The sequence below is a fragment of the Caretta caretta genome, chromosome 6 (assembly GCF_965140235.1).
Source record: "Caretta caretta isolate rCarCar2 chromosome 6, rCarCar1.hap1, whole genome shotgun sequence".
Classification (NCBI taxonomy): Eukaryota; Metazoa; Chordata; order Testudines; family Cheloniidae; genus Caretta; species Caretta caretta.
Window position 1 is genome coordinate 18061220 of NC_134211.1, and position 13449 is coordinate 18074668.

Consider the following 13449-nt stretch of genomic DNA (forward strand, 5'->3'; position numbering starts at 1 on the left):
TCATAAGAGATTTATACATACTGGTAGTTCTGGGGTCTAGCAAAGGGATCTGAAACCTTTCATCACTAGTATAAACCACTGGGCTATATGAAATGAGTTGATGGTATGTGACCATATCACAAAAAACACTCTTGCAGTTGGTACCCTTGTTAATCTGGGAAACTGTAGATTAAGTAGGCTTGGAAACTAGAACTATGTTCTTATCCCTTGAAGTGTCTTCAGGTGAAAGTTGAACTGCTAAGGTTGTTAATCGGATCTTCCACCAGCAATTATAAATTGTTACAAAAGAGAGCATCCTAGAGAACATACAAGGGTACATACATTTTACACACTTTGGCATTTTTAAAAATAACGTTTCTTGCCATTTCTTAAAATTATATCCTGCAGTCCATCTTCTGTTACTTAATCCTGCAATGAAGTCCCAGTGGTGAGTGTGATATAAACTTCTGTGGTGATGGTTTGTGGTGTCATAAACATAAGGTCATGATTCACTGCAGAATAAAACAATGACTTCTGTTCAGGACAAAACCAAAGAAACTGGATTCAGAAGCAGATAGCTTTTTGTTTTAAAACAAAAGTCTTAACAAAAACAGGCCTATTCTCCTCTGTGGAGCAATTTGTTAGTGTTTAAGCCATCAGGTATCCTCAGTCAGAACAGTGAGGACTCCGTTGAATCTTCTCAGAACCAATGAAATTACATTTCACACCAGTAGTTATTAGTTCTCACTTGGAGCCAGGATATCCCTGACTGAGGCATAGAAGGAAGGGAAAGGAAAAAGAAGCCTTCTAAGGGGAAGGACCTGCAAAAGGTCCAGGGACCACAGAGACTGCTCTTTTTTGTCTGCTTCTCGGGTACATGTTGCTCCAAAATGAGTAAGGAAGAAAGCAAGACTATGGTACTGCTCTCCCCTTTATATCCCTCTCACTGGCCTGAAGAGTGGTCTGGGCATAGAGAGGCTTGGAGGAATAGGCTCTGACCTGTAGGCAAGTTCAGTGTATGTACTATAATTACTTGGAATACTCTGAAAAGAAATAGCGTTCCTACACTTTCAGTATCAAGGCCTATGTGTAACTGGTTCATATACTTTCTGTGCATTGAGCTTTGCAGAAATATTATATAAAATTGCCATACTGTAACTGCAACAAATTATAGTTAAAGTAAATTCTGTACATTTGAAAACCACTACAGTTGCACCCTAATTTTCCTGCTGCTCCAGGCAGCAAACTTAAAGTATTTTATATGAAAATCTTCTGTCGTCTTCATAAAATAATTAATCACTTTCCCTTAATCATTGTTTCATGTCCTGTTTGCTCTTTTCAGTTTCAGCATGTTTTTTCTATTAAAAATAAATTATTTCAATTTTCTATGAATAATGCATGTTATGTGTTGGCTTTGTTCTCATTTTGCACAATGTTTACTGAAATCAAATCAGTTTTTCTGCATCTTGAAGGGATTAATTTTTATTTTCAATAATTACTGGAATGGTATCTTAAATTATTTCTATAACAGCCTTAAACTATAGGAATTTTATGTTTTAAAAATATGTATTTCACTTCCACATTGCCAGTGATGAAACCTTAATTATCTTAATACAGTATCCATTAAACAGTTCTTATTTTAATTTTTTCTCTTACAACTAAACATAATATATTATGACAACAGTAAACTGTTTGTTAGACCTCAGAGGTGGAAGATCATCTGGCCAGTCCATCCCCCCACCATAGGAAACCCATGCAATTTGCTTCAGACATTTACAGATGTACAGAAATAACATTTTTCTTCTAGTAATAGAACAAATGTTTATGGAAAGTTATTTATGTAATATGCTAATCTTTTCATACTTTGTTAGGCACCTAAATCTATATTTAGGAACCTAAATAAGTGGTCTCATCACGATAAGTGTGGAGCACCTGAAATTCTTATTGAAATAGTGGAAGCTGGGGGTAGTTGGAACCACTGGAAAACCGGGTTCCTCGTTCTCAGTCAAGAGGCGTGGTCCCTTTGTAAGGGCACAAAAGGGCCATAAAACTAGTGAATTGTGGCCAGATAAGAATCCCTGAATATAGGGTTGAATCCCCGAGTGTCAGTGTGTTCCTTACATAACTGCCCTTTTCATAGCCCCCATCTGAGGGATGTGGCAGTAGCATTGCTGCACTCAGCCTATTCCCAGCTGCCAGAACAGATGTGAATGTGGGCCACAGGCATAAATTAAGGCAGCCCTGAGGTTGCTTTAACTTGTGCCCAGTGCCAACTAGCTGAAGAGCCTGGGTGATGTAAAGCCACTTTTACACCCACGCTTCCTGCACTGACTTCCCGGCCGTATCACAGAACTGGAAAACAGGTCACTTTCTTAGTTGCTTAACATTGGCACCCAAGTTAGAAAGTGTTTGCTTTATGTATATGAGAAATTATTATAAAATTTAGGGTTTTTTTTGGCTATTTTGTATAGCAGTATTTTCTTGCTAAATTTCAGATAATATAGTGGGTCGCCAGTGTTTATAAATCAAATGAAATGTGGGATTTAATATTTTGTAAACAAGTATGCTTAGACACAGTGGTATTTTATGGTAAACATATGCCCTTTAGAGTTAAACATTTGGTATCGGATTGTTTCCATCCTAACATCACATGACCTAAGGTTGCTTTAAAACCTTTGATTCCGATTTTAGATACTATCCAGCACATGAAGGACAGCAGACACATTGTGGTTTATCATAAGGGCCGTTATTTCAAAGTCTGGCTATATCATGATGGTAGACTGTTGAAGCCTCGGGAAATTGAACAGCAGATGCAAAGAATTCTAGAAGACTGTTCAGAACCTCAGGCTGGAGAAGAGAAGTTAGCAGCTCTTACTGCAGGAGATAGGTATGAATTTTTTTAAACAGTAACTTTTCTAATATTTTAAGACAGTTGTTTAAAGATGCCAGGCTCAGTGCCAGCTTCTGAACCTTACTGTCTGCGGTTAGTCGATTATTCCATAATCTGTGTTGTTGCATATCACTGGAATGTGAAACAATTGTTGAACCCTTTCTGGTTTGAGTTAGAAGTAACTTAGCAGTGATCAGTCACCTTCAGGCACACCTTCTGCCTATTTGTAGTTTGAGAAGCTTGCTTTGATTATGAAACACAAGTGAATTGTTTAATTGAACAATATTTGATGACTTACGAACATTTGTATAAATCTCTTTTCTGGGGCATTAGCATACCTACTAAAAATACCAAATTTTAAAATCAAGATACTTTGTCAGATTCTGCTGTTACACTAGTATAAATCCAGAATATCTCCCTTGACTTCAGTGGTGTTACTCCAACCTAATTTATGCATATCTAATTGAAAAAGTAGAATCTGACTGACCTGACTGAATTTATCCCTGTTACAACTTCACTGAATTCAGTAGCCTTACACCAGAGATCAGTTTGTCCCCTTGTTTCTGGAAGGTTTGGAAAATAAATGCATGAAAGCTCAATGGTTCCTTATTTTTACACAGTTCACTTCCTTTTTCAGGTTTTTGGTTTCAAATGCACATCTTAATGGAAAAATGTAATGTATTTAAATGTACAATTCAGTAGCATAGTATATAAAAAACTTTATTTTGGAGAGTACAGTCTTATTTATATTATAACACTCATTTTGGGTATCTACATTATATAAATTACACACACACACACACTCTTACACTAATATATATTAGCAAATGTACATGTTTGACTCCAAAAATCTAGCCATCTGCATACAAGAGAAGTGAGTTACAGTTCTTGGACTCACACTTCAGATATTCAGACCTTTATAAGTTAAAATTTCAGACATAACCATTTCATTAGCATAGTTGTTTTAAGCTGAATGTGTGGATCTATCCAGGTTCTTACATTGGTCTCCTTTGTCATAGTATTTGAGTTCCTGTGGATTGGTTTTGTGATCTTTTATATCTAATTTCCAGTGTCTGTGTGACTTTTCACAGAGGTACATCAAGAAGTTGTGCTTTGTTAGGCTGTAAATGTACAAGATGTGTAGTATGCATTTTGTGTACCAGAGACATGTTTAATTCCTGAAAACCAAATTTCCTGCCTGTGTACTACTACTTGGGTTGGCCTCAGATGGTAGTAATTCCTTTCTCATCCCAGGACTCTGATTCAATAATATCTGTAGCAATATCCTCACCTGTTACTGCTAGTATAAATTCATTAGGCACAGGGTGAAAGCTGAAGGACATTTAAATCTGTTAAAAGTAAGATTGCCCTATAGAATTATACCGTGCTCTTAAAGGTAGTAAAACACTGACCAATTTACATAATATCACCATAAATTGAAATTCTTGCTGCAGAGTACCCTGGGCTAAGGCTCGTCAGGCCTATTTTGGACGCGGAAAGAACAAGCAGTCCTTGGATGCTGTGGAAAAAGCAGCTTTCTTTGTGACTTTGGATGAAACTGAGCAGGGATACAGAGAAGAGGATCCAATGACTTCAATGGATACATATGCAAAATCTCTGCTGCATGGCAGTTGTTATGACAGGTACAGCAATGAGCAGGTGGGAACAGTGCCACTTAGTCACAATGAGCAGGTGGCTATTAGCCAGGATGGGCAGGGATGGTGTTCCTATCCTTTGTTTGCCAGAAGCTGGGAATGGGCGACGGATCACTTGTTGATCACCTGTTCTGTTCATTCCATCAAGGGTACCTGACATTGGCCACTGTTGGAAGACAGGATACTGGGCTAGATGGACCTTTGATCTGACCCAGTATGGCCGTTCTTATGTTCTTAGGTGGGAACAGTGCCACTTAATCACATTACTTTACTGAAGAGGATTCTGGTTCATGTGTAACGTAGTGTGGTGTTTACCTTTTGTGTCTATCCTGTAATTTGCACTGCATATGCTTGTGGATTTTGGTCTTCTGGCAATCAACTCATCGTTTATTATTTTACCAGAGTTGGTGGTTTTTGTTCAATCTGCTACTTAAATCAGTCACTTTTTTCCATGTTTCTTAAGCATCATATGTACCTATGTCTTGCATTTCATAATTCATAACCAGTTATAGTGTCATATTCATGCTGAAGTTGGTGAGTAACCACTACAAGCAACATTCAAGTTTGTGATGATGTTTGGCCCCCAAGAAAACTTTAAAATTTCAGATTTTCTTTTGGTTAAAAATAAATGCACTTGTCTATTTGAAAACTTTAAAATGTTCAATATCTGGGTTTTTCAAACAAAAGTAAAATGGTTAAGTGCCTTTATTTATTATAAAAAGAAAAGGAGTACTTGTGGCACCTTAGAGACTGACAAATTTATTTGAGCATAAGCTTTCGTGAGCTACAGCTCACTTCATTGGATGCATTCAGTGGACAATACAGTGGGGAGATTTATATACACAGAGAAAATGAAACAATGGGTGTTACCATACACACTGTAAGGAGAGTGATCAGGTAAGGTGAGCTATTACTGGCAGGAGAGTGGGGGGGGGGGAAAAAACCTTTTGTAGTGATAATCAAGGTGGGCCATTTCCAGCAGTTGACAAGAACGTCTGAGGAACAGCAGGGGCGGGGGGGGAATAAACATGGGGAAATAGTTTTACTTTGTGTAATGATCCATCCACTCCCAGTCTTTATTCAAGCCTAAATTAATTGTATCCAGTTTGCAAATTAATTCCAATTCAGCAGTCTCTCGTTGGAGTCTGTTTTGGAAGTTTTTTTGTTGAAGAATTGCCACTTTTAGGTCTGTAATCGAGTGACCAAAGAGATTGAAGTGTTCTCCGACTGGTTTTTGAATGTTATAATTCTTGACGTCTGATTTGTGTCCATTTATTCTTTTACGTAGAGACTGTCCCGTTTGACCAATGTACATGGCAGAGGGGCATTGCTGGCACATGATGGCATATATCACATTGGTAGATGTGCAGGTGAACAAGCCTCTGATAGTGTGGCTGATGTGATTAGGCCCTACGATGGTGTCCCCTGAATAGATATGTGGACACAGTTGTCAACGGGCTTTGTTGCAAGGATAGGTTCCTGGGTTAGTGGTTCTGTTGTGTGGTGTGTGGTTGCTGGTGAGTATTTGCTTCAGGTTGGGGGGCTGTCTGTAAGCAAGGACTGGCCTGTCTCCCAAGATCTGTGAGAGTGATGGGTCGTCCTTCAGGAAGGTTGTAGATCCTTGATGATGTGTTGGAGAGATTTTAGTTGGGGCTGAAGGTGATGGCTAGTGGCGTTCTGTTATTTTCTTTGTTGGGCCTGTCCTGTAGTAGGTAACTTCTGGGTACTCTTCTGGCTCTGGCAATCTGTTTCTTCACTTCAGCAGGTGGGTATTGTAGTTGTAAGAACGCTTGATAGAGATCTTGTAGGTGTTTGTCTCTGTCTGAGGGGTTGGAGCAAATGTGGTTGTATCGTAGAGCTTGGCTATAGACAATGGATCGTGTGGTCTGGATGAAAGCTGGAGGCATGAAGGTAGGCATAGCGGTCAGTAGGTTTCCGGTATAGGGTGGTGTTTATGTGACCATCGCTTAGAAACCTTTATTTATTATGATATAGTTTTTAAATACAAATCCTAATACACAGTTGTAAATCATAACCTAGCATTGCCAGATTCACTTGATAGGCAAAATTCACAGAAGGCATCAGCTTTTTAACTCTGTTCACTTTGGTGGAGTTGCACCTGTTTTTGCTTCTAGTGCATTTGGCCCAGTGAATTTATAGGTTGGTTATTTCTGTAGCATGTTTTTAAATCTTTTCTATTCTGTTGTCACCTGGAATTGCATGTGCTGGTGTATCTAATTGAATGAGAGAGATTCAGCAAAGCGTCACTTCGAATGAAAACTTTTAAACATACCAAAAAAAAAATCTCCAATTTTTTTTTTAGGTGGTTTGACAAAACATTCACTCTTGTAGTGTTCAAGAATGGCAAAATGGGCCTGAATACAGAGCATTCTTGGGCAGATGCTCCTATTGTTGGACACCTTTGGGAGGTGAGTGTTTATATAGCTGACAAAGTAAGGTAATGGAAGGGATTATCTCATCTTGGTTACTTCTATTTTGTGAATCCTGAGGCTAAAGTTTGTTTCAAGCTATGTTTACTAAGAAAGTTGTGTCTGATATTGTGAGTTCATAGTATTTCATGTGATAAGCTTTGAAGTCTTAGTGGAAAACTGAAAGGTCACTGCTTCTGCTTTGAATGCTGGTCCATATGTGTATTCCACTGTGGGTATGCATGTGCTCCATGTGCCTGAGACCAGAAAATTCTTGCAAGCAGTGTCTGTTGATTTGCACCTGCATCTCTGCTCTCCTCATGCTTTGCACCACGAGTATAAGGTGCAGGGTGGACTACTGCCTCTCCAGTTCCTTCTTAATGCCATATGGTCTGTGTCAGAATCTCCCAGGGTCTGGAGTGTCTCCTTTTTTCCAGACTTCAAACATATAAATATTTAAAAGTTTTGTCTTTAGTGATGGTGTTTAGTTTTATTAATTTAGTTAGTTAGATTTCCCCTCCATCCCTGGGAACATGTCGCCTCCTGGTACAGAAATTAGATTATGCCCAGAGCACTGGGCATCAAAACTGTGTCTCCTGCCCTTATTCTTTCTTGGTCAGAAATGACCACCAGCGCTGCCTTAGAGAAGCACATATCTCCACCAGGTACAATATCTGTCACTCCATCCCTAGCAGAACCTGACAGGTATTCCAATTCCACCTTAAAAAGTGGTTCATGGAAAAGGTTATTTGGACCCAATCAGAACTCCCCCTTTCTCTTGTACATCATCCAGAGTCAGCAAGGAGCATGACAGAGGATGCAAAAGTCACAATATCCTGGACCTTCCACATCAACCCAACCTCCCCCCACCCCGCCAATAGATATTTTAGATGGGATGATTGGGAGTTGTGAACCACTACTGATGCTATTTTCACCCAATCCTTGCATATACTTGGTCATCTATCACTTTTCCCCACAGCTGGAGTTGTAATAATAGACAAGAGGGTGCTGAATATCATCCATTCCAGCTATATCATCAAATTTCTCTCCAAAATCTCCTTCCGTATACCTCTTTCGGGACCATTCTCATGAGGCGATCCTCCTCCAGGGCATAGAATCCCTCCTGCAATGGGGAGTGGTAGAGTAGGTGCCTCTTCAACATCAAGGAAAGGGTTTCTGTTTCTAGCAGTAGTAGCACAGTTCAGACGTAGTGGCTTTGCCATTTTCCCATATTTAGACAACTGCTTTTTTGCGGGAAGGGCGTGCTTAGAAGCCCTTGCATCAGCCTCATTGCTGCTTCATCTGTTATCTCTAGGAGTCTATGTAAACATGGAAAAGTCTATCCTGACACAAAAGCAGATTATAGAATTTATAGGAACAAGTCTAGACTCAATCAGAGCAAGGGCTTATCTCACACCCATAACAATTTGATAGCTCAGATCATGCACAACCCTTGAACATTGGTTCATATTTCCCTTTTTCTCTTGGGATGTATAGCGTTGTGGTGTTCTGCCGTGCCATTTGTCAGACTCCACCTACATTGCCTGCGGGCTTGGCTCCAAATGGAGTATATAAACCAAGCAAGCACAACGTGAACATCAGAATGAGGGCCTCGCTAACTTGATGCAAAAATCCTGGACAAGTCTGTGTGGGTGTTCCTTTCCTATCCCTTGCACCAAACAAGATGATAATTCTGGATGCCTCTCTGCTAGGCTGGGGAGCCTATGTGGACAGTAACGTGGTGCCGGACAGTTGGACGCCCCGAGAAATCAGAATGCATATAAATCTCCTGGAACTCCAGGCAGTCTGCGAGGCTTGCAAAGCATTTCTACCATTCATCCAGTCTCACATTTAATCATAGTGTCAGAAAATATAACAATCATATTCTACATAAACAACCAGGGAGGAGCGAGATCCATTCCCCTGGGTATAGAAGCAGTCACCTTATGGAACTTATTTCACCTTATGGAAAGTGAGAGCTACACAATTCACTAGTGAACAGCATCTTCACTCAGTGGGGAAACCCCACTTGGGACCTGTTCGCTTCTAAGGCAAATAGGAAATGCAACACATTACTCCAGGGGAGCTCGGGGAAAGCACTCCAGAGGTGATATTCTCCTACTGCTTTGGACAGATCACTTCAGCTATTCTCTTCCCTCCCATTCCAGTACTAACTCAGGTTTTACAGATGATTCGACTGGACAGGGCATAAGTCATCCTCAATGAGCCCAAGTGGCCTGGAGAATTCTGTTTTCCACATCTACTGCAAAAGTGGTCCCATCTACCTGTCAGCATTCGGTCCTCTCAGATCCCTTGACCCAGGAGAATGGCAATCAAATGTCCAAACCTGGATGCACTTCATCTCACAGCTTGTTATGTGGATAGCATCAAACCTAGAACATACCCTCTGTGCAGAGTAAGAGGAGATCAGGGCACTGGCATGGACCAGCAGACACTGCTTGCAAGAACTTTCAGGTCTCAGTGTGCTTACCTTCAGTGGAATATAGATAGGGACCACACACCTTGAAGAACTCAAGTTACAAAGGTAGATAACTTCCCTTTATCTTTAATTTGCACATGTAGTTGTGCACAAAGATTTATTTGGTTTATAATCTGTCTGTGACATACATTTCATTTAACCTGTGTGCATATTTCTGAAGTTCTTACTTTTTGTGCTTTTTATGAAATTGTGATTGTGAAGAATTTGAGGAAGCATACTCTCAAGGCTGAACACTCTTTTTTTAAACAATTATTTAACAGGGCTACAGATTTACATGTTCAAGTTGTTCATTCTGATGTATACTTTCAGTGAGTGGAGTGAAGAAGTGTCCGCCCCTTTTTTTTAAATGCTCATCTGTTTCTCTGTCTCCTGGCCCTCCTATTTTATTTCATTGTCAACACAGCTCATTGCCCCAAAATCTTGTTTTTTCACCTTTTGGAGTTTAAGCATATATCCACCCTTATTGACTCTCTCAGCTCTCAAAACCAGTACAAAAAGGGTAAATCTGTTGCTTTGGAGACCATTTTAGCTTTATTTTACATTTGTGTGTTATACGTTTGTCCAAAGTGTTTTGTCTTTTTTCATACATTTTTGGTATTAGCTAGTAGTTTTTAATATTTCAGCAAGGAATATCCACATCTAAAAGCCTAGGAGTCTTTCTCTCATCCCTAATTAGAAATTGCAAAGGGATTCTGGGACTGAGATTGCCTCAAAGAGTCTAATTCTGACTAGCTTTTCTATTCAATCACTAGAGAGGAAAAATTCTTCTAATTCTTTGTTTTAGGGAAGCACTGACTATTATTTGTTTATCTCCTTTCCTTAATATAGGTGCTTTTAGGGTGGGGAAACAACTTCTTGCTAGCATCTTAGAATCCTAAGAATAAATTGAATTTGGTTTAATTTTCTAAAAGATTAACTTCTGCTAGCTGATTATACTTAAAGATATAGTAAATTTTAATGATTAGATTCTAAGAACCAGTTGTGTACCAGGTAGTTGGCATGTTGTGTCTGTCAAGTGAAGAAATTGAATAAGAAGCAAAAGGTTGAAAGTATGTATGGAATAACAGGTTTGCTACAAAAATGCCCTGTTCTGTACTCAGTTTGTGTGCTACCACTGTGTTGAGCAGATTCAAATATCGACTGGGACTCACACTGAGAAGGAGTATGTAGACATCAGTGGAACAGTCACTTCGTTCTCTAGTCTAGTTTACTGTAATGCTGCTGCTGAGACCTACACAAATTTATGGAAAAGGTCTTTATTGCATTTGTGGTAAAACATACTGTGGAACTCCCATTTTTACTGTAAAACTGTTTCTGTTCATTTAAGAAATCAAATATTTCTACCATGAATACTAGCAGTCTATAAAAGGTGCTTACAATAAAAAAGCAAAAGAGACAGCATTTGTGTTTATCTAGTTATTTTTACAAGCCTTTATTTTATAAATCAAGAGGCAGCTCTTATCTAGAATCAGGCTAATATCCAACTAGCTCAGTCTCTGCTTTTGTTAATACAAGGTTGTGGTTTAAAACAAACAAATCCATTGTGGTGGCACTTTAAGAAAACTCCTGCACCAGAGCTGCACGCTTGCTCTAAATACCAGAGAGAGAAACTGAATGTTCAGTGCATTAATGAACATGTGTGCAGATATTGTTTTGCGTTCTGAATCTAGTAATTAATATTTCGGTAGGTCAAAACTGGAATTGTTAGCCTAACTCCAAAATGAAATGCATTTGAACTCTGTAACCTGGAACTCTTTACTGTATAATACATGTAGTTACATATGTCTTGTTCTTTGCAGAATGTTATGTCTTCTGATTGCCTTCAACTGGGCTATACAGAAGATGGTCATTGCAAGGGAGACATCAATCAAAATATTCCTTTCCCCACTAGACTACAGTGGGAAATCCCTGAAGAAGTAAGTGCAAAACCACAGCCAAGTTCCTGAGTTCATTTTATTTATCTGTTTGTCAGTAGTTACCTTACAGAGAAGATAACTTGCCCCACTATGCTTCAGTTCATTTGAGCCTTTTCGAAGGTTCAATTATATGTGTTTCACATGAGGAGCCTTGGGATAAGAGACAACCACAGCAGTTGGGTTTCTTAAATTGAGAGGCCTTTTAATAAAGGCTTTCCTTCAAAACTGTTCAATTTTCTGCCCAGATTATTAGTAGGACCTTAACTAGGTTGCACTTGGTAATTTGTGCATAGCAGCACTGAAAAATGGCCATCCATAATTTTTCAAAGATTTAACAGCAGCACTCTCGTGTCACTAAGATTTCAGTATTTCATTCAACTTATGCTGCAGAGCACTTGTTTGCTATGTAATATAAGCAATTGTTCATTTATAGCTTACCTAAAATACATGTTGTTATACACTAACCTTGCATTTTTATTTACTCACTAATACATAAAACGGTGAATGTAAGTCAGTTGAGTAGGGATGTCTGCAGAAAATGGAGCATTTTCCCTTCTTTCCTTTCCTGTATTTTATGTGGGGCCCGAGGAACCAGAATCCTTTATAAATGTCATCATATAAAACTATTTAAGCTCTAATGACTTAGAAAACATCTCAGAATAGAAAATCATAACAATTTTGCTGTATTCCTGGAAGCACATTGACTTCCCTGATTTTTTCCATTTTTTTAGCATATGAGAGTTTAAAAAGCTTTCTGGTCAGATTTTTTTTAGCTATTTACATATGAATGAGCTTTTTATCATTTTCTTAAAGACACAGTGCCATTTTGTATTATGTATGTATTTTAAAAAAATTGTTGCTGTTCTTAGTGCCAAGAAGTGATTGAGAGGTCCCTGTGCACTGCAAAATCTCTTGCCGATGATGTGGACTTCTGTTGTTTTCCCTTTGATGCTTTTGGGAAAGGGTTGATCAAGAAAGCCAAAATAAGCCCTGATGCCTTTGTGCAACTTTCCCTTCAGCTTGCTCACTATCGGGTAAGAACCTACAGAATGTCATAAAAATGGATATAATAAAGCTGTACCATGGCTAAAAATATACAGACATCTTATATGCATAGGCTTCAATCCAACTTTTGTTTAAGTTAGTGGAGACACTCCCTTTGACTTTGGTGGGAGTTGGATCAGGCTCTAAATGGTCTGCTAGCTAGAAATTCAAGATTCCAAAGGTCATTTCAATGACACACACAGAGATTGTTTGCTGCTTAATTAGTAATCTATTTACAGAAGTCCTGCACTTAAAGGAAATGGATTTGATTATCTATTAGGTATTTTTTCATTTGTAGTATCTGTTATCCTAAACCATACAAATTTAATCATATATGTTTGGTTACTTCAGTAGTGTTCATAGATATTTAGACTGTGGTTTCTTTCCTCTTTGGTTAATCCTCTGTCTGTAGTATGATTTTAGACGCATCTCTGTGTCAGAACCAGTCCCCATTCCTGTTGTTGACTTCGCTTGGTAGCTTTTCTCAGTTTAAGGTATTTTCACTCCATTTTTCTGATGCTGTTGTAGATGGAATCTCTTTTTAACATGATCACAGAAATTTAGACTTTCTCACTACTGCAGCCAATTTTCTCATCCTGAATTCTGAAAGTATCCATGAATGCGCCTTGTCAGGCTACCACCCTGAGCAACAGTTCATGTCATTGTTACTTGCAGTCTTCATTAGAAGGAGTAACTGGCTTGCACACCTGTCCTGGCTTGTATTTTAACCAGAAAGTTGCTGATGCATATTACTTGGTGATGTGTAACTTCCTTGGTAAATTTTAAAAGTAGTGCATGGGATGTAATATGCCCAAGTACAGTAATATGTAGGAACCTTTCCATTGACTGTTCAAATGGGTTTTGGATCAGGCCCTGTCAAGCTATAGAGGATTGTGAAGGGAAAAATTGTGCGGGATAGTTTGTGTTAAGCTTTTGGTTGCTTTCATCAGAAATTTTGGGAAGTAGTTGTTGAGCCAGTGTTGTTTTCAAAGACTTTAGGATACAGACTATGTTTCAGGTTTTAGGATGAAAGGAT

At 38.8% G+C, this 13449-nt stretch overlaps 1 protein-coding gene and 1 long non-coding RNA gene across 4 annotated transcripts in view; one reads left to right on the forward strand and one right to left on the reverse strand.

The window, feature by feature from the left end:
- The window catches only part of CPT1A (carnitine palmitoyltransferase 1A), a 70062-nt gene that overhangs the window by 42400 nt on the left and 14213 nt on the right, over positions 1-13449 (forward strand). For both annotated transcript variants that reach the window (XM_048855763.2, XM_048855764.2), the window contains 5 exons: positions 2671-2866; positions 4324-4512; positions 6848-6953; positions 11253-11369; positions 12239-12403. In XM_048855763.2, coding sequence (XP_048711720.1) covers positions 2671-2866; positions 4324-4512; positions 6848-6953; positions 11253-11369; positions 12239-12403 — 773 coding nt within the window. The remainder of the gene's footprint in view (positions 1-2670; positions 2867-4323; positions 4513-6847; positions 6954-11252; positions 11370-12238; positions 12404-13449) is intronic.
- Positions 1-13449, reverse strand: part of LOC125639167 (uncharacterized) — a 45056-nt gene that overhangs the window by 15460 nt on the left and 16147 nt on the right. The window lies entirely within an intron of this gene.